Raw genomic sequence first — 18,735 nt, forward strand, 5'->3', positions numbered from 1 at the left:
TGTCGATGAGTATGACAACCGGCAGGAGCCATAGGAGTTGTCTTAATTTATTTATGACCTGCGTGTCAACATAAACGTCATGTAATTACTTTACTTTATTGCTAACCGTTAGCCATAGTAGTAGAAGTAATAGTTGGCGAGACAACTTCATGAAGACACGATGATAGAGATCATGATGATGGAGGTCTTGGTGTCATGCCGGTGACGATGATGATCATGGCGCCCCGAAGATGGAGATTAAAAGGAGCAAAATGATATGGGCCATATCATGTCACTATTTGATTGCGTGTGATGTTTATCATGTTTTACATCTTATTTGCTTAGAATGACGGTAGCATAAATAAGATGATCCCTCGCAATAATTTCAAGAAAGTGTTCCCCCTAACTGTGCACCATTGCTAAGGTCTATTGTTCTGAAGCACCACGTGATGATTGGGTGTGATAGGTTCTAACATTCGCATACAATTGGTGTAAGCCAGATTTACACACGCAATACACTTAGGGTGACTTGACGAGCCTAGCATGTACAGACATGGCCTCGGAACACAGAAGACCGAAAGGTCGAACAAGAGTCGTATAGAAGATACGATCAACACGAAAATGTTCACCGATGATGACTAGTCCGTCTCACGTGATGATCGGACACGACCTAGTTGACTCGGATCATGTATCACTTAGATGACTAGAGGGATGTCTATCTGAGTGGGAGTTCATTTAATAATTTGATTAGATAAACTTAATTATCATGAACATAGTCTAAAAATCTTTGCAATATGTCTTGTAGATCAAATGGCCCACGCTAATGTTGCCCTCAACTTCAACGCGTTCCTAGAGAAAACCAAGCTGAAAGACGATGGCAGCAACTACACGGACTAGGTCCGTAACATGAGGATTATCCTCATAGCTGTCAGGAAAGCATATGTACTTGATGCACCGCTAGGTGAAGCACCTGTTTTCCCTGCAGAACAAGACGTTATGAACGCTTGGCAGACGCGTAGTGATGATTACTCCCTGGTTCAGTGTGGCATGCTTTACAGCTTAGAACCGAGGCTCCAAAAGCATTTTGAGCAATACGGAGCATATGAGATGTTCCAAGAGCTGAAAATGGTTTTCCAAGCTCATGCCCGGGTCGAGATATATGAAGTCTCTGACAAGTTCTATAGTTGTAAGATGGAGGAGAACAGTTCTGTCAGTGAGCACATACTCAAAATGTCTGGGTTGCACAACCGCTTGTCTCAGCTGGGAGTTAATCTCCCGGATGATGCGGTCGTTGACAGAATCCTTCAGTCGCCCCCACCTAGCTACCAGAGCTTTGTGATGAACTTCAATATGCAGGGGGTGGAAAAGACCATTCCCGAGGTATATTCAATGCTGAAATCAGCGAAGGTGGAAATCAAAAAGGAACATCAAGTGTTGATGGTGAATAAAACCACTAAGTTCAAGAAAGGCAAGGGTAAAAAGAACTTCAAGAAGGACGACAAAGGAGTTGCCGCGCCCGGTAAGCAAGCTGCCGGGAAGAAGCCAAAGAATGGACCCAAGCCTAAGACTGAGTGCTTTTATTGCAAGGGAAACGGTCACTGGAAGCGGAACTGCCCCAAGTACTTAGCGGATAAGAAGGACGGCAATACCAAAGGTATATGTGATATACATGTTATTGATGTGTACCTAACCAACGCTCGTAGTAGCTCCTGGGTATTTGATACCGGTGCAGTTGCTCATATTTGTAACTCAAAACAGGAACTGTGGAATAAACGGAGACTGGCGAAGGACGAGGTGACGATGCGCATCGGGAATGGTTCCAAGGTCGATGTGATCGCCGTCGGCACGCTACCTCTACATTTACCTACGGGATTAGTTTTAAACCTCAATAATTGTTATTTAGTACCAGCTTTGAGCATGAACATTGTATCTCGATCTTGTTTAATGCGAGATGGCTACTCATTTAAATATGAGAATAATGGTTGTTCTATTTATATGAGAGACATGTTTTATGGTCATGCCCCGCTGGTCAATGGTTCATTCTTATTTAATCTCGAACATGATGTTACACATATTCATAGTGTGAATGCCAAAAGATGTAAGGTTGATAATGATAGTCCCACATACTTGTGGCACTGCCGCCTTGGTCACATTGGTGTCAAACGCATGAAGAAACTCCATGCATATGGACTTTTGGAGTCTCTTGATTATGAATCATTTGACACGTGCGAACCATGCCTAATGGGCAAAATGACCAAGACTCCGTTCTCCGGAACAATGGAGCGAGCAACCAACTTATTGGAAATCATACATTGATGTGTGCGGTCCAATGAGCATTGAGGCTCGCGGTGGCTATCGTTATGTCCTCATCCTCACTGATGACTTAAGTAGATATGGGTATGTCTACTTAATGAAACACAAGTCTGAGACCTTTGAAAAGTTCAAGGAATTTCAGAGTGAGGTTGAGAATCAACGTGACAGGAAAATCAAGTTCTTACGATTAGATCGTGGGGGAGAATTTTTGAGTCACGAATCTGGCACGCACTTAAGGAAATGTGGAATAGTTTCACAACTCACGCCGCCTGGAACACCACAGCGTAATGGTGTGTCCAAACGTCGTAATCGCACCCTATTGGATATGGTACGATCTATGATGTCTCTTACTGATCTACCGCTATCATTTTGGGGTTATGCTATAGAGACTGCCGCATTCACTTTAAATAGGGCTCCATCGAAATCCGTTGAGATGACACCGTATGAATTGTGGTTTGGCAAGAAACCTAAGCTATCGTTTCTGAAAGTTTGGGGATGTGATGCTTATGTCAAGAAACTTCAACCTGAAAAGCTCGAACCTAAATCGGAAAAATGTGTCTTCATAGTATACCCTAAAGAAACTATTGGGTATACCTTCTACCTCAGATCCGAAGGCAAGACTTTTGTTGCCAAGAATGGATCCTTTCTAGAGAAAGAGTTTCTCTTGAAAGAAGTAAGTGGGAGGAAAGTATAACTTGATGAAGTATTGCCTCTTGAACCAGAGAGTGTCGCAGCTCAAGAAAATGTTCCTGAGGTGCCTGCACCGACTAGGGAGGAAGTTAATGATGATGATCATGAAACTTCAGATCAAGTTGCTACTGAACTTCGAAGGTCCACAAGGACACGTTCCGCACCAGAGTGGTACGGCAACCCTGTCCTGGAAATCATGTTGTTAGACAATGGTGAACGTTCGAACTATGAAGAAGCGATGGCGGGCCCAGATTCCGACGAATGGCTGGAAGCCATGAAATCCGAGATAGGATCCATGTATGAAAACGAAGTATGGACTTTGACTGACTTGCCCGATGATCGGCGAGCCATAGAAAATAAATGGATCTTTAAGAAGAAGACAGACGCGGATGGTAATGTGACCATCTATAAGGCTCGGCTTGTCGCTAAGGATTATCGATAAGTTCAAGGGGTTGACTACGATGAGACTTTCTCACCCGTAGCGAAGCTGAAGTTTGTCCAAATCATGTTAGCAATTGCCGCATTCTATGATTATGAGATATGGCAAATGGACGTCAAAACGGCATTTCTTAATGGTTTCCTTAAGGAAGAATTGTATATGATGCAGCCAGAAGGTTTTGTCGATCCTAAGAATGCTGACAAGGTGTGCAAGCTCCAACGCTCAATCTATGGGCTGGTGCAAGCATCTCGGATTTGGAACATTCGATTTGATGAGATGATCAAAGCGTTTGGGTTTACGCAGACTTATGGAGAAGTCTGTGTTTACAAGAAAGTGAGTGGGAGCTCTGTAGCATTTCTCATATTATATGTGGATGACATACTATTGATGGGAAATGATATAGAATTCTTGGAAAGCATAAAGGCCTACTTGAACAAGTGTTTTTCAATGAAGGACCTTGGAGAAGCTGCTTATATATTAGGCATCAAGATCTATAGAGATAGATCGAGACGCCTCATTGGTCTTTCACAAAGTACGTACCTTGAAAAGATATTGAAGAAGTTCAATATGGATCAGTCCAAGAAGGGGTTCTTGCCTGTATTGCAAGGTATGAGATTGAGCACGGCTCAATGCCCGACCACGGCAGAAGATAGAGAAAGGATGAGTGTCGTCCCCTATGCCTCGACCATAGGGTCTATCATGTATGCCATGCTGTGTACCAGACCTGATGTAAACCTTGCCGTAAGTTTGGTAGGAAGGTACCAAAGTAATCCCGGCATGGAACACTGGACAACGGTCAAGAATATCCTGAAGTACCTGAAAAGGACTAAGGATATGTTTCTCGTCTATGGAGGTGACGAAGAGCTCGTCGTAAAGGTTTACGTCGATGCTAGCTTCGACACAGATCTGGATGACTCTAAGTCACAAACCGGATACGTGTATATTTTGAATGGTGGGGCAGTCAGCTGGTGTAGTTGCAAGCAAAGCGTCGTGGCGGGATCTACATGTGAAGCGGAGTACATGGCAGCCTCAGAGGCAGCACAAGAAGCAATCTGGGTGAAGGAGTTCATTACCGACCTAGGAGTTATTCCCAATGCGTCGGGCCCGATGACTCTCTTCTCTGACAACACTGGAGCTATTGCCCTTGCCAAGGAGCCCAGGTTTCACAAGAAGACCAGGCATATGAAGCGTCGCTTCAACTCCATTCGTGAAAATGTTCAAAATGGAGACATAGATATTTGTAAAGTGCATACGGACCTGAATGTCGCGGATCCGTTGACTAAACCTCTTCCTCGAGCAAAACATGATCGACACCAGAACTCTATGGGTGTCCGATTCATCACAACGTAACTAGATTATTGACTCTAGTGCAAGTGGGAGACTGTTGGAAATATGCCCTAGAGGCAATAATAAAATGGTTATTATTATATTTCCTTGTTCATGATAATTGTCTATTGTTCATGCTATAATTGTGTTATCAGGAAATCATAATACATGTATGAATACATAGACCACAACATGTCCCTAGTGAGCCTCTAGTTGACTAGCTCGTTGATCAACAGATAGTCATGGTTTCCTGACTATGGACATTAGATGTCATTGATAACGGGATCACATCATTAGGAGAATGATGTGATGGACAAGACCCAATCTTAAGCATAGCACAAGATCGTGTAGTTCGTCTGCTAGAGCTTTTCTAATGTCAAGTATCCTTTCCTTAGACCATGAGATTGTGCAACTCCCGGATACTGCAGGAATACTTTGGGTGTGACAAACGTCACAACATAACTGGGTGACTATAAAGGTGCACTACGGGTATCTCCGAAAGTGTCTGTTGGGTTGGCACGAACCGAGACTGGGATTTGTCACTCCGCATGACGGAGAGGTATCTCTGGGCCCACTCGGTAAGACATCATCGCAATGAGCTCAATGTGACTAAGGGTTGGTCACGGGATGATGTGTTGCGGAACGAGTAAAGTGACTTGCCGGTAATGAGATTGAACGAGGTATTGGGATACCGACGATCGAATCTCGGGCAAATAACGTACCGATTGACAAAGGGAATTGAATACGGGATTGATTGAATCCTCGACATCGTGGTTCATCCGATGAGATCATCGTGGAACATGTGGGAGCCAACATGGGTATCCAGATCTCGCTGTTGGTTATTGGCTGGAGAGTTCTCTCGGTCATGTCTGCATGGTTCCCAAACCCGTAGGTTCTATACACTTAAGGTTCGGTGACGCTAGGGTTGTAGAGATATTAGTATGCGGTAACCCAAAAGTTGTTCGGAGTCCCGGATGAGATCCCGGACGTCACGATGAGTTCCGGAATGGTCCGGAGGTAAAGATTCGTATATAGGAAGTCCAGTTTCGGCCACCGGGAAAGTTTCGGGGGTCACCGGTATTGTACCGGGACCACCGGAAGCGTTCCGGGGGTCCACCGGGTGTGGCCACCTATCCCGGAGGGCCCCATGGGCTGAAGTGGGAAGGGAACCAGCCCTTGGTGGGCTGGTGCGCCCCCCTTGGGCCTCCCTTGCGCCTAGGGTTGGAAACCCTAAGGGGGTGGGGGCGCCTCCACCTGGCTTGGGGGCCAAGCCACCCCCTAGGCCGCTACCCCCCATTAGATGGGATCTCTAGGGGCCGGCGCCCCCCAGGCCCGCTATATATAGTGGAGGGTAGGGAGGGCAGCCCCACCCAAGTCCCTGGAGCCTCCCTCCCTCCCGTGACACCTGTTCCTCCCCGCTTGCGCTTGGCGAAGCCCTGCCGGGATCCCGCTACTTCCACCACCACGCCGTCGTGCTGCTGGATCTCCATCAACCTCTCGTTCCCTTGCTGGATCAAGAAGGAGGAGACGTCTCTCCCAACCGTACGTGTGTTGAACGCGGAGGTGCCGTCCGTTCGGCGCTCGGTCATCGGTGATTTGGATCACGACGTGTACGACTCCATCAACCCCGTTCTCTTGAACGCTTCTGCTTGCGATCTACAAGGGTATGTAGATGCACTCCTCTCCCTCTCGTTGCTAGATGACTCCATAGATTGATCTTGATGATGCGTAGAAAATTTTAAAGTTGTGCTACGATCCCCAACATTATTTAAGCAAATTACCATGATATTTAAGACTCTCAAAATAATCTAAGTGAAGCATGAGAGATCAATAGTTTCTATAAAACAAATCCACCATCGTGCTCTAAAAGATATAAGTGAAGTACTAGAGCAAAACTATATAACTCAAATGATATAAGCGAAGCATATAGAGTATTCTAACAAATTCCAAATCATGTATGGCTCTCTCAAAAGTGTGTACAGCAAGGATGATTGTGGTAAACTAAAAAGCAAAGACTCAAATCATACAAGACGCTCCAAGCAAAACACATATCATGTGGTGAATACAAATATAGCTCGAAGTAAAGTTACCGATAGAAGTAGACGAAAAGAGGGGATGCCTTCCGGGACATCCCCAAGCTTTGGCTTTTAGGTGTCCTTAGATTATCTTGGGGGTGACTTGGGCATACCCAAGCTTAGGCTTTTGCCACTCCTTGTTCCATAGTCCATCAAATCTTTACCCAAAACTTGAAAACTTCACAACACAAAACTTAAAGTAGAAAATCTCGTGAGCTCCGTTGGCGAAAGAAAACAAAAGACCACTTCAAGGTACTGTAATGAACTCATTCTTTATTTATATTAGTGTTAAACCTACTGTATTCCAACTTCTCTATGGTTTATAAACTATTTTACTAGCCATAGATTCATCAAAATAAGCAAACAACACACGAAAAACAGAATCTGCCAAAAACAGAACAGTCTGTAGTAATCTGTAGCTAGGGCAAGATTTGGAACCCCAAAAATTCTAAAATAAATTTCTGGACGTAAGGAATTTATCTATTAATCATCTGCAAAAAGAATTAACTAAATATTACTTTCCAAATAAAAATACCAGCAGTTCTCGTGAGCGCTAAAGTTTCTGTTTTTTACAGCAAGATATCAAGACTTTCCCCAAGTCTTCCCAACGGTTCTACTTGGCACAAACACTAATTAAACACAAAAAACACAACATAAAAAGAGGCTAGATAAATTATTTATTACTAAACATGAGCAAAAATCAAGGAATAAAAACAAAATTGGGTTGCCTCCCAACAAGCGCTATCGTTTAACGCCCCTAGCTAGGCATAAAAAGCAAGGATAGATCTAGGTATTGCCATCTTTGGTAGGCAATCCATAAGTGGCTCGCATAATAGATTCATATGGTAATTTAATTTTATTTATAGGAAATTGTTCCATGCCTTTCCTTAATGGAAATTGGAATCTAATATTTCCTTCCTTCATATCAATAATTGCACCAATCGTTCTAAGGAAAGGTCTACCAACAATAATAGGACATGAAGGATTGCAATCTATGTCAAGAACAATAAAATCTATGGGAACATAATTCCTATTTGTAACAATAAGAACATCATTAATTCTTCCCATAGGTTTCTTAATAGTGGAATCCGCAAGGTGCAAGTTTAGAGAGCAATCATCAAAATCACGGAAACCTAAAAAATCACACAAAGTCTTTGGAATCGTGGAAACACTAGCACCCAAATCACATAAAGCATAGAACTCATGTTCTTTAATCTTAATTTTAATAGTTGGTTCCCACTCATCATAAAGTTTTCTAGGGATAGAAACTTCCAATTCAAGTTTTTCTTCATAAGATTGCATTAAGGCATCAACGATATGTTTAGTGAACGCTTTATTTTGACTATAAGCGAATTTAGCACGGATTGCAACAAGGAAATACAATCAATCAAAGAGCAATTTTCATAATTAAATTCCTTGAAATCCAAAATAATGGGTTTAGCAACATCTAGGGTTTTAATTTCTTCGATCCCACTTTTCTCAAATTTAGCATCAAGATCTAAAAACTCCGAATTCTTGGAACGTCTTCTAGGTAAAGGTGGATCATATTCAGTCCCATCATTATTAAGATTCATATTGCAAAACAAAGATTTAATAGGGGACACATCAATAACTTTTAGATCTTCATCTTTATTTTCATAGAAATCCGGTTTAGCGGCCATCCTATTAACTAAGGTGGCTTGCTTATCCGAAATTTCAGCGGTCAATTTCTCAAGATGAGCAATTTGGGATCTTAAACCATCAAATTCTTTAGACATATCATCGAGCTCTTTATTCATAAAACTCAAAAAACTTTTTTGTTCCTTAAGCTCGTTTCTAAAGAAACTATTATGCTCGAATTGCAAGACCATAAAACACCTAATGTTGTTTTTTATTTCTTGTAACCTTTTAAGGTGAAGATCACCAAATCGGGGAAGAGCCATCGAGACAAGCAAGCAATCCAACACACAAGCAAACAAAAATCAAGCGGGCAAAAAGAGGCAAATAGAGAAAGAGAGGGAGGATAAAGGGAGAGAGGGCGAATAAAACGGCAAGGGTGAAGTGGGGGAGAGGAAAACGAGAGGCAAATGGCAAATAATGTAATGTGGGAGATAAGGATTGTGATGGGTACTTGGTATATTGACTTTTGCGTAGACTCCCTGGCAACGGCGCCAAAAATCCTTCTTGCTACCTCTTGAGCACTGCGTTGGTTTTTCCCGAAGAGGAAGGGATGATGCAGCAAAGTAGCGTAAGTATTTCCCTCAGTTTTTGAGAACCAAGGTATCAATCCAGTAGGAGGCTACGGGCGAGTCCCTTGCACCTGCACAAAACAAATAAATCCTCGCAACCAACGCGATAAGGGGTTGTCAATCCCTACACGACCACTTACGAGAGTGAGATCCGATAAATATGATAAGATAATATTTTTGGTATTTTTATGATAAAGATGCAAAGTAAAATAAAAGCAAAGTAAAAAAGCAAAGGAAATTACTAAGTATTGGAAGATTAATATGGTGAAGATAGACCCGGGGGCCATAGGTTTCACTAGTGGCTTCTCTCAAGAGCATAGGTATTTTACGGTGGGTGAACAAATTACTGTTGAGCAATTGATAGAATTGAGCATAGTTATGAGAATATCTAGGTATGATCATGTATACAGGCATCACGTCCGAGACAAGTAGACCGACTCCTGCCTGCATCTACTACTATTACTCCACTCATCGACCGCTATCCAGCATGCATCTAGAGTATTAAGTTAATGAAAACAGAGTAATGCCTTAAGCAAGATGACATGATGTAGAGGGATAAACTCATGCAATATGATGAAAACCCCATCTTGTTATCCTCGATGGCAACAATACAATACGTGCCTTGCTGCCCCTACTGTCACTGGGAAAGGACACCGCAAGATTGAACCCAAAGCTAAGAACTTCTCCCATTGCAAGAAAGATCAATCTAGTAGGCCAAACCAAACTGATAATTCGAAGAGACTTGCAAAGATAACCAATCATACATAAAAGAATTCAGAGAAGATTCAAATATTGTTCATAGATAGACTTGATCATAAACCCACAATTCATCGGTCTCAACAAACACACCGCAAAAAGAAGATTACATCGAATAGATCTCCACAAGAGAGGGGGAGAACATTGTATTGAGATCCAAAAAGAGAGAAGAAGCTATCTAGCTAATAACTATGGACCCGTAGATCTGAGGTAAACTACTCAAACTTCATCGGAGGGGCTATGGTGATGATGTACAAGCCCTTCGTGATCGATGCCCCCTCCGGCGGAGCTCCGGAACAGGCCCCAAGATGGGATCTCGTGGATACAAGAAGTTGCGGCGGTGGAATTAGGTTTTTGGCTCCGTATCTGATCGTTTGGGGGTACGTATGTATATATAGGAGGAAGGAGTACGTCGGTGGAGCAATAGGGGGCCCACGAGGGTGGAGGGCGCACCCGGGGGGGGGGGGGTAGGCGCGCCCTACCTCGTGGCCTCCTCCTTTGTTTCTTGACGTAGGGTCCAAGTCTCCTGGGTCTTGTTCGTTGAGAAAAGCACATTCCCGAAGGTTTCATTCCGTTTGGACTCCGTTTGATATTCCTTTTCTTTGAAACCCTAAAATAGGCAAAAAAACAACAATTCTGGGCTGGGCCTCCGGTTAATAGGCTAGTCCCAAAAATAATATAAAAGTGGATAATAAAGCCCAATAATGTCCAAAACAGTAGATAATATAGCATGGAGCAACCAAAAATTATAGATACGTTGAAGACGTATCACTTCACTTTCCCATTTTTTACCAGACTATAATAAAAGTGTTCACTCCCCTTGTACCTCGTGCCAACTAGGGCGCCAACCTCGTTTAGCTTTTTCCCATTCCAATAAGTGTACTACTGCACCATTTCAGCTGATTCATTGTGGCCTTTGGACGTCACCAGTTGTAAGCTTTTCGGGCTATGCTTATTATCTCATTATACTGGATGACTTTACTCATTATTTTTGGTCTTTTCCTCTCCGTCACAAATCCGACACGTCCCTCACCCTCCAACGCTTCTTCTCCTACATCTATACACAATTTCACACGATTATTCAATGCATGCAATGTGACAACGGCGACGAGTTCATCAACACCTCTCTTCGCACTTTCTTCTCAACCCACGGCATCATCTCCCGTCTCTCTGTCCACATACTTCCCCCCAGAACGACAAGGCAGAACGTATGCTTAGCACCACGAACGATATTGTCCGCACCCTTCTTCTCCAAGCCAATGTACCCCCACCATTTTGGGTCGAAGGTTTACACACCGCCACCTATCTCCTCAATCGCCGTCCGTCCGTCAAAACTGCACCTCACACCCCCTTCTCTCTCCTTACCGGTGTTCCCCCTACCTATGATCATCTACATGTATTTGGCTGCTTATGTTTTCCAAACCTCTATGCCACCAGCCCGCACAAGCTCGCCCCACGATCCACACGATGTGTCTTCCTCGGCTACCCCTTAGAACACAAAGGTTATCGTTGTTTCGATCTCCTGACGCGCAAAGTAATTGTCTCTCGTCACGTCATTTTTGATGAGACCATTTTTCCCTATACACCACCTTCTTCCCCAGCCACACCGGCCACAGAAGATCCCTCCCCTCTTCAACGCCTGCATGCAATCCTCTCCGGGATCCCCGCCCAGCTTACCTTGGCCGTAGACCTGCCCCTCGCATCCACCTCGTTCGCCGATCCACCAACCCCCGCCTCCCACGCCTCTTCCTGCCAGCCCACTACCCCGACCACTTCCCCCACCGGTCCCACTCCCACCCACGCGGACTCCCCGGCTCGCCCGCGCCAGATTCCCCTGCCACCCGATCACTCGGATCGCCCGTCCGCATCGGATCGCCTCCCGCTCCCCCTGCGCCTGACCCGGACCCCACCGCATCTACCTCCCACCGCGCGCCCGCCACTCCTTCTCCTCCACGTCACCCCGTACTCCCCGTTCCGCCACCAATCAATTCACATAAAATGACAACTCGTGCCAAGCACGGCTTTGCTCAGCCCAAGCGCCTTTTCACCCTGACCACTTCACCTACTATCTCCCCCCTCCCAACCACTTACAAATCCGCCCTCAAAGACAAAAAATGGCATGATGCTATGCTCGATGAATATAATGATTTGATAAAGAACAAAACTTGGTGTTTGGTTCCTCGGCCTGCAGGTGTCAATGTGGTCACTGGCAAATGGATTTTTCGGCACAAGCTTGACGCTACTGGCTCCCTCGCTCGGTACAAGGCTCGTTGGGTGCTCCGGGGTTTCACGCAGCAAGAGGGTGTCGATTATATGGAGACCTTCAGTCCTGTGGTCAAGCCAGCTACCGTCCGCGTTGTTCTCAGCATTGCCACCGCTCAGTCCTGGCCGATCCACCAGTTGGATGTCAAAAATGCCTTCTTACATGGCGATCTTGGTGAGACTGTTTATTGTGCTCAACCGGCGGGTTTTGTTGATCCTTCCTTTCCCAACCATGTTTACCTCCTCAACAAGTCTCTATACGGCTTGCAGCAGGCTCCTCGCACATGGTTCTTGCGGTTCAAGTCTTATCTCCTCTCCTTGGGTTTTGTATCATCCAAGTGTGACACCTCCTTGTTCATTTTTCACCATGGCAATTCCGTTGGTTACATTCTTCTCTACGTAGATGACATCATCCTCACTGGCAACTCCTCCACTACGTTACACTCTGTCATCTCCTCCCTCAAAGCAGAATTTGCCATGTCCGACCTTGGAGATATCCACCACTTCCTTGGTGTGAATGTCACTCGCACCTCCTCTGGGCTCTTCCTTTCCCAGCAGCAATACGTGCTTGAAATCTTGGACTGCGCCAACATGCTGAATTGCAAACCTATTTCCACCCCCGTCGACACCAAGTCCAAAGCATCCGCTCATGATGGTGATCTACTTGCCAATCCTACCCACTACCGCAGCCTCGCCGGTGCTCTCCAGTATCTCACCATCACCAGGCCCGACATTTCCTATGCGGTTCAGCAAGCATGCCTCTTCATGCACGCTCCTCGCTCCTCCCACGTGCAGCTCGTGAAGCGCATCCTCCGCTACCTCCAAGGCACATCGCACTATGGCCTCCGGTTCTATCGCTCCTCCACTTGCGATCTTGTGGCATACTCCGATGCTGATTGGGCCGGCTGCCCTGACACCAGGAAGTCCACATCTGGGTTTTGTGTGTTTCTCGAGCCCAATCTGATTTCATGATCCTCTAAGCGCCAACATACCGTGTCTCGCTCCAGCGCAGAAGCGGAATACCGCGCTGTCGCCAACTGCGTCGCTGAAACAACCTGGCTTGGCCAACTTCTGCATGAGCTTCACCTTCCACCATCGCATGCCACTGTTGTGTACTGCGACAACATCAGCGCCACCTACCTGTGTAGCAACCCAGTTCAACACCAGCGGACTAAACACGTCGAAATCGACCTTCACTTCGTCCGCGATCGGGTTGCCCTGGGCGAAGCTCGTGTACTTCATGTGCCATCCGGATCGCAGTTCGCCAATGTCTTCACCAAAGGCCTTCCATCGGTGGTGTTTCAAGAGTTCCGGTCCAGTCTGAACATCCATCCGGACGGAGTTCCGACTGCGCCCGGGGGGGGGGGGGGGGGGGGGGTGTTAACATGTCATGTATTGTACCATTGTAACTCTTGTACCTGACTCCTACTTTCTAGGATCTTAACCTCCACGACTAGCTCATGGCCTGCGTGCCTGATCTTGTGGAAGGCCCCGGCTATATGTAACCTCTCTCGATGAGTAATACAGTGTGCAGTGCAATATTCATCCTCTTTCTCAAAGAAGGTGGCAGGCGGCGCTGTGCAACGATGTGCCACTGCCAGCCACTCATAGAGGATCGATCAATGTCGCTGTCAGCCACTGCTGGGTGGGCCAACCACCAAAGCTAATTTAGAGGCCTCACAAAAGTTTGAAAAATTGATAATACCCCTTTTCTTAGCTTGATTTGAAAATGGACCTACGAGATTAGGACCTACCTAATTAAACTTGTCACGTCAAGAGACAACGTGCTCCCTCCGTACCAAAGATAATCCAATTTTTTCCACGCAATATATCCCAGTCACGATCGACCAAACCCCTGTCTGGCAAGTGACAATGACTTCACCACGAGCTCGTGCACGGAAAGCTATACCCCTTCCGTGCCACAAAATTAAAATTAAATTCGTACGTGTGCCTAAAGTCTAAAGATATGTCAAATAACATGCTGGCTCTGCCATCAGGAGATGGTAAGCAAGTAAGCACCAAAACGCTGATGCATAGCGAGGCGCACAACCACAATGATCCGCAGATGATCGATCTCTGGGTTCTCTGCAAACTGCAATGATCTTCCAAGTTACTTGCCCCACAACGGCCGGCCGTCGTCGCCGGCCCCGTTGGCACTGCGCGGCACGTAGTGCGGTCACTGCTGCCGCGTACGTACGCACTCTCGGCGCGTGGTCGCCGGCTCGCTGGCGTCCAAACTGCGAAGTAGGGGTACAATACATTACTGTGCATGGGCATGGGCACGGCGTACGTACGTACTTACGTACGTGCAGAAAAGGCCAAGCGCCACAACGACTGCGGCGCCGTATGCGCCGCGCGGCACGTACGTGAGCTAGCCGTTCATCTTCCTACGTACGGGTGCGTCGTGGCCCCGTCAGCGCAGGGTGGTGGCCGGATCCGAGCCGTGGCAAATCACGTGCCGAGCAGGGAGCCGCGGCCCGACGAGCGAGCGCCGGCTGTCGGTCGGACCCGACATTTGCCCACGCTGCCTTTGCGAGGTGGTAGAGAACTAGAAACCACGAACCACCTCTTGCCCTACGAATTTGGCAGCGGCTCGCCACTCGCCAGTAGCACCGCCATCGACGGACTAGAGACTAGACATTTGGGATTTACTGCCACCGACACAGCTCCATAACCAAGTCTGGCAAACCGTCATTTTAGCGAAGGCAGATTTGGGACGCAGGAAATCACATGTTCTTTTGTCAGAGGTCAGACCAACCAACACATCTTCGTCACGCTCAAGAACATTCCACCGGTGAGTGTACTCTGTTTTGAACCTTGAATTCATACGGATTGTTGAGATTAAACCCTAACCTCTCAACCCCTGAAATCGGCACCCTGTACTCAGTCATTCTAGTTTTATCTCAACCTTGGATCAGTTTATTATACCTGTTTGACACGTCCGGAAAGTAACAATCCCAGTCGGGATCACTCTCTACTCTCACTGACTATGTGGGTCCACCTGCCATATTCATCTTTCTCTCCTCTAACCACTATCTCGCATGTCTTGACTAAAGCAAGTACAACTTGCCTAAAGCTTCTTTTTTTGCGAGAAAACTTTTCAACTATTTATATTCAATCATGGCAGTACAACGAATACCAGAAATAATAAAAATTACATCCTAATTCGTAGACCACCAAACGACAAAAGAACAAGATGGCTTGACTGGTGATTGTCATAGTAGAAAGTGTTGAAGCAATTGCAGAAGTAAAGTTGGACTTTGGATTGACCGCACAAATCTAGTCATGTGGGTAGTATGCAAGTAAGCTAGCTAGGCACGCGTTGTCCATTAGTAAAGCAACTCAATGTGCTTGCGGGGATTGCTAAATCTTAGTCGATTGAGGCCATTTCTAACTGATTCTATATATTCGGTTAGAAAAATAAAAATTTGGTTTACTACTCTAACCGCCACCAAGCCGATACCCAATCGGCGCTAGTAGAGGATAAATTATCCTCAGCCGTACCGCACCTTCCTATATTTATTCCATCGTTCGGCGGCTGAGTAAAAATATCATCTCCTCCTCTGCCTCCCGCACCCCACTCCCACGTTGTCCCTCCCCGCCGGCCACCAAGGACACTCCGTAGGCTACGCCACGGGCCTTGATCACTCGGATTTGTGCCTCCCTCGCCCCCTCGCCGGCGCAGATCTGCGGCTACCGCCATTGGATTTGGCGCTTCTGACCGCTGGCGACTGCGCCTTGCCATGGATTGGCCGGGTACCGGACTGCACAGCCACTGCAATGCCTCCACGCCACATGCAGGTATTGACTCTGCCTCTAGCTACTTGGATCTCTCCTATCGGTGGTTCGCCGACACAGACACGCCCGGCCATCACCCGGGCTCGGTGCTGGCCCAGCGGCTCATCGGCTCACCGTTGTCAGTCATAAAGTGCGACGACTGCCTCCAGCAGGTGGTGCGCCCAGTTTCTGGCCACCATACCCGAACATCCCGGATGGGTGTCCTTCAAATGCAAAAAAATAGGGTACGTGCTTCTTTTGATCGTCACCAGATCCAGCGCAATTTCGATATCCCATTGTTTGCTCAAATTTGTGTGTAGGATGGATGCAAGTTTTTGTATTGGAAAGGAAATTACATTGATCTATTGATAGCACAAAATTTGATAGATGCTCGTGCACACGTTGCTAGAATAAAGGCTAGAGATGACACTAGATGCGAAGCAACGTCGAATTCTTGAGCATCGAAGAGGAAAGAAGTGTGCAAGCTCGAGAAGCCAATAGAGAGAATCAATGATGAAGACATAGAGAAGATATTAATCCAACTAGTGGGAGCAGTTATGAAAGTTGAATATCTTTTGAAGTGTCTAATTGTTGTTCTTGTTTTCTTTGGTTTTGCTCTCGTAGCGAAGAATTGGTGAATTATGTACTCCAATATATCAAAATGTAATTGAATGAAATAAAGAAGCAAAGAAATGTGTTTCGGTGGCCGAAAATGAAATGGAAATGAAAAAATTACTTTGCTATATAGAAGGGATCAGTTAGGTCCGACGAAAACTTAGCAGAGTAAGAATACTCTACTAAGGGTTTATTCCGTCGGATACTCCGCTATTTTTAGAGGATCGGATAGAAATGCCTGAGATTTAACGAAGTCTCAGTCGATGCTATATCGTGAGATCTTATGTTGAGATCCGTACAATTTTTTTCTTATTTTTTACATGTTGTGTCAATTGACTGAGACTTGGTTAAGTTAACTGAGATCTAGCAACACTCCATGTTTATGTCAGTTTAGGAAAGCGGAAAGCCTACAAATACAAATGGCCATGTATGCCTATCATTTATTTTGAGACGGATGGACTATAAGGCAAACTTGTAGCGCATCGACAGTAGAACGGACTTTGACCGTGTGAGGCAGCAAGCTAGCTAGTCACCAAAACAGCTCGTGTATTTTGTACATGCGAGAAACGAGAGAGAGAGAGAGAGAGAGAGAGAGAGAGAGAGAGAGAGAGAGAGAGAGAGAGAGCTGGCTGAGTGGTTGAGCTAAACTTGAGTGCTAGTAGAGTAGTAGTAGTTCCGTGTGTGTTTGACGCACATCTCAGAGGAGCCGAGGGGAGTTGAGTGATTCAACTACAACATATTTTCTGCGCACTCGTCCGCTCGAGAGCCCTTGCTCGTGTGTGGACTTGCTTGCTTCCGCTTCTCTGAAGAACTCCTTCGTCCACTCGCGGTCGCGACAATGGCGCGCAGCAGCAGCATATACACGTGAAGTACTGAAGTACATGAACGAGACAGATGATGTGTGTGCGCGAATTGCGCCTCTCACGTGACTAGCGGCGCGGATGACCCCACGGCGTGCGCCCGCATCTTCTTGGCGGGCGGCGGGCACTGCGGCACGGCCATGAACACGGTGGCCAGGTCGTGCGGCACCGGGTAGAAGAGCCGCTGCTGCAGCGGCGCACGCTTCCTCGTCGGCTCCGGAGCCGACTTCCGCGGCGCCGGCGGGCACACAGTGGCCGGCAACAGCGCACTGTCAGCCGTCGTCGGCGTGGTGAAGCTGTTCTCGTCGCCGGCAGCGGCGCAGCCGTCTCGCGGACTAATTACCCCACCCGTGGCCAGCGGCGTGGCGAAGCCGACGTCGGCGCGGTCGTCTTGCAGCAGTGGCGCGATGGGCAGCATGGCCAGGGAGCCACTCGCCCTCGGCGTGACGCAGCCGTTGTCGGCGGCAGCGTCGTCGCCGTCGTCCGCACCTCCTGCAGCGGCCGATCGCCCGCCGCTCGCCTTGGGTGTGACGCAGCCGGTGTCGGCAGCGTCATCGTCGACCGCCCCTGGCACTTGGGTGGCCCGGGCGCCGCTCACGGCCGTGTGGATCGGCCGGAGCGCCGCCAATTCAGAGATTTCCGCGGCGTCGAGGCCCATGATAGCTGGTGAGCGCGCAGATCCCACTGCTGCTGCTCTAGATCCTCTCTCGAGGATCCAAGAAATAGTTTATGCGAGAGAGAATTGCCCGAGGTGAGGTGGGGAGCTAGCCAGGCCAGTGGTGTGATGTGACTCTGCTTGCTTGCTTGCTTGTGTGTGGTCTTTTGTAGTAGCTTGAGAAAGGATGGAGGCAGGCGTCGTGGAGGTGATGATGGAGGGTAGCCTGGCTAAATAAGTAAAGGAGAAGCAAGCGTAGCGAGGAACAGAATTATATGCAGGCAACAAGCAAAAGGGCGGGCGCATGTTAAATAGATCATGAGAGAGAGAGAGAGAGAGAGAGAGAGAGAGAGCGAGGGTGGCACAAATGATTGTGGGGGTGGTGAAACTCTTGAACATGAGAGTAAGTAGATCGCATGCAGCCGCCTCCTAAAGCTTCCATCTTCCATCTCTCTCCCTCTCTCTCGTGGATCAGATCAGACGGATGGCGGCAGGCAGGCAGGCAGTAGGGGCCGGAGCATGCATTTTTCACTGCCCCAGGGTTAATTTCTCTGCACCCTGCTCCTGCCCTCTCCACCCCCCATTCCCTCCGTGCAAGATGCAACTACAGTTTGTTTAAGGACGGTGATTAAATATATACTTAATTACTAGCACCGATCAGAGCGGCTCAAGAATGTTGTTCCTACCAACCTACTCCGCCTATAGCTGGATACTACATATACAGGTGGTGCAGAAGGATGTTTACAGCAGCACAGTGAAG

General features: G+C 47.0%; 1 protein-coding gene across 1 annotated transcript; it reads right to left on the reverse strand.

The window, feature by feature from the left end:
* Positions 1 to 16,874: 16,874 nt before the first annotated feature.
* On the reverse strand, positions 16,875 to 18,309 carry LOC125521657 (uncharacterized). Its single transcript, XM_048686712.2, has one exon. The coding sequence runs from the start codon at positions 17,976 to 17,978 to the stop codon at positions 17,382 to 17,384; it is 597 nt and encodes a 198-aa protein (XP_048542669.2). The 5' UTR covers positions 17,979 to 18,309; the 3' UTR covers positions 16,875 to 17,381.
* Positions 18,310 to 18,735: the final 426 nt, after the last annotated feature.

Source organism: Triticum urartu, chromosome 7A (assembly GCF_056163025.1).
Source record: "Triticum urartu cultivar PI428250 chromosome 7A, HENAU_Tu73, whole genome shotgun sequence".
Taxonomy (NCBI): domain Eukaryota; kingdom Viridiplantae; phylum Streptophyta; class Magnoliopsida; order Poales; family Poaceae; genus Triticum; species Triticum urartu.

Excerpts from the sequence above, each read along its gene's own strand:
- LOC125521657 (XM_048686712.2), bottom strand. The coding sequence starts at position 17,978 with ATGGGCCTCGACGCCGCGGAAATCTCTGAATTGGCGGCGCTCCGGCCG.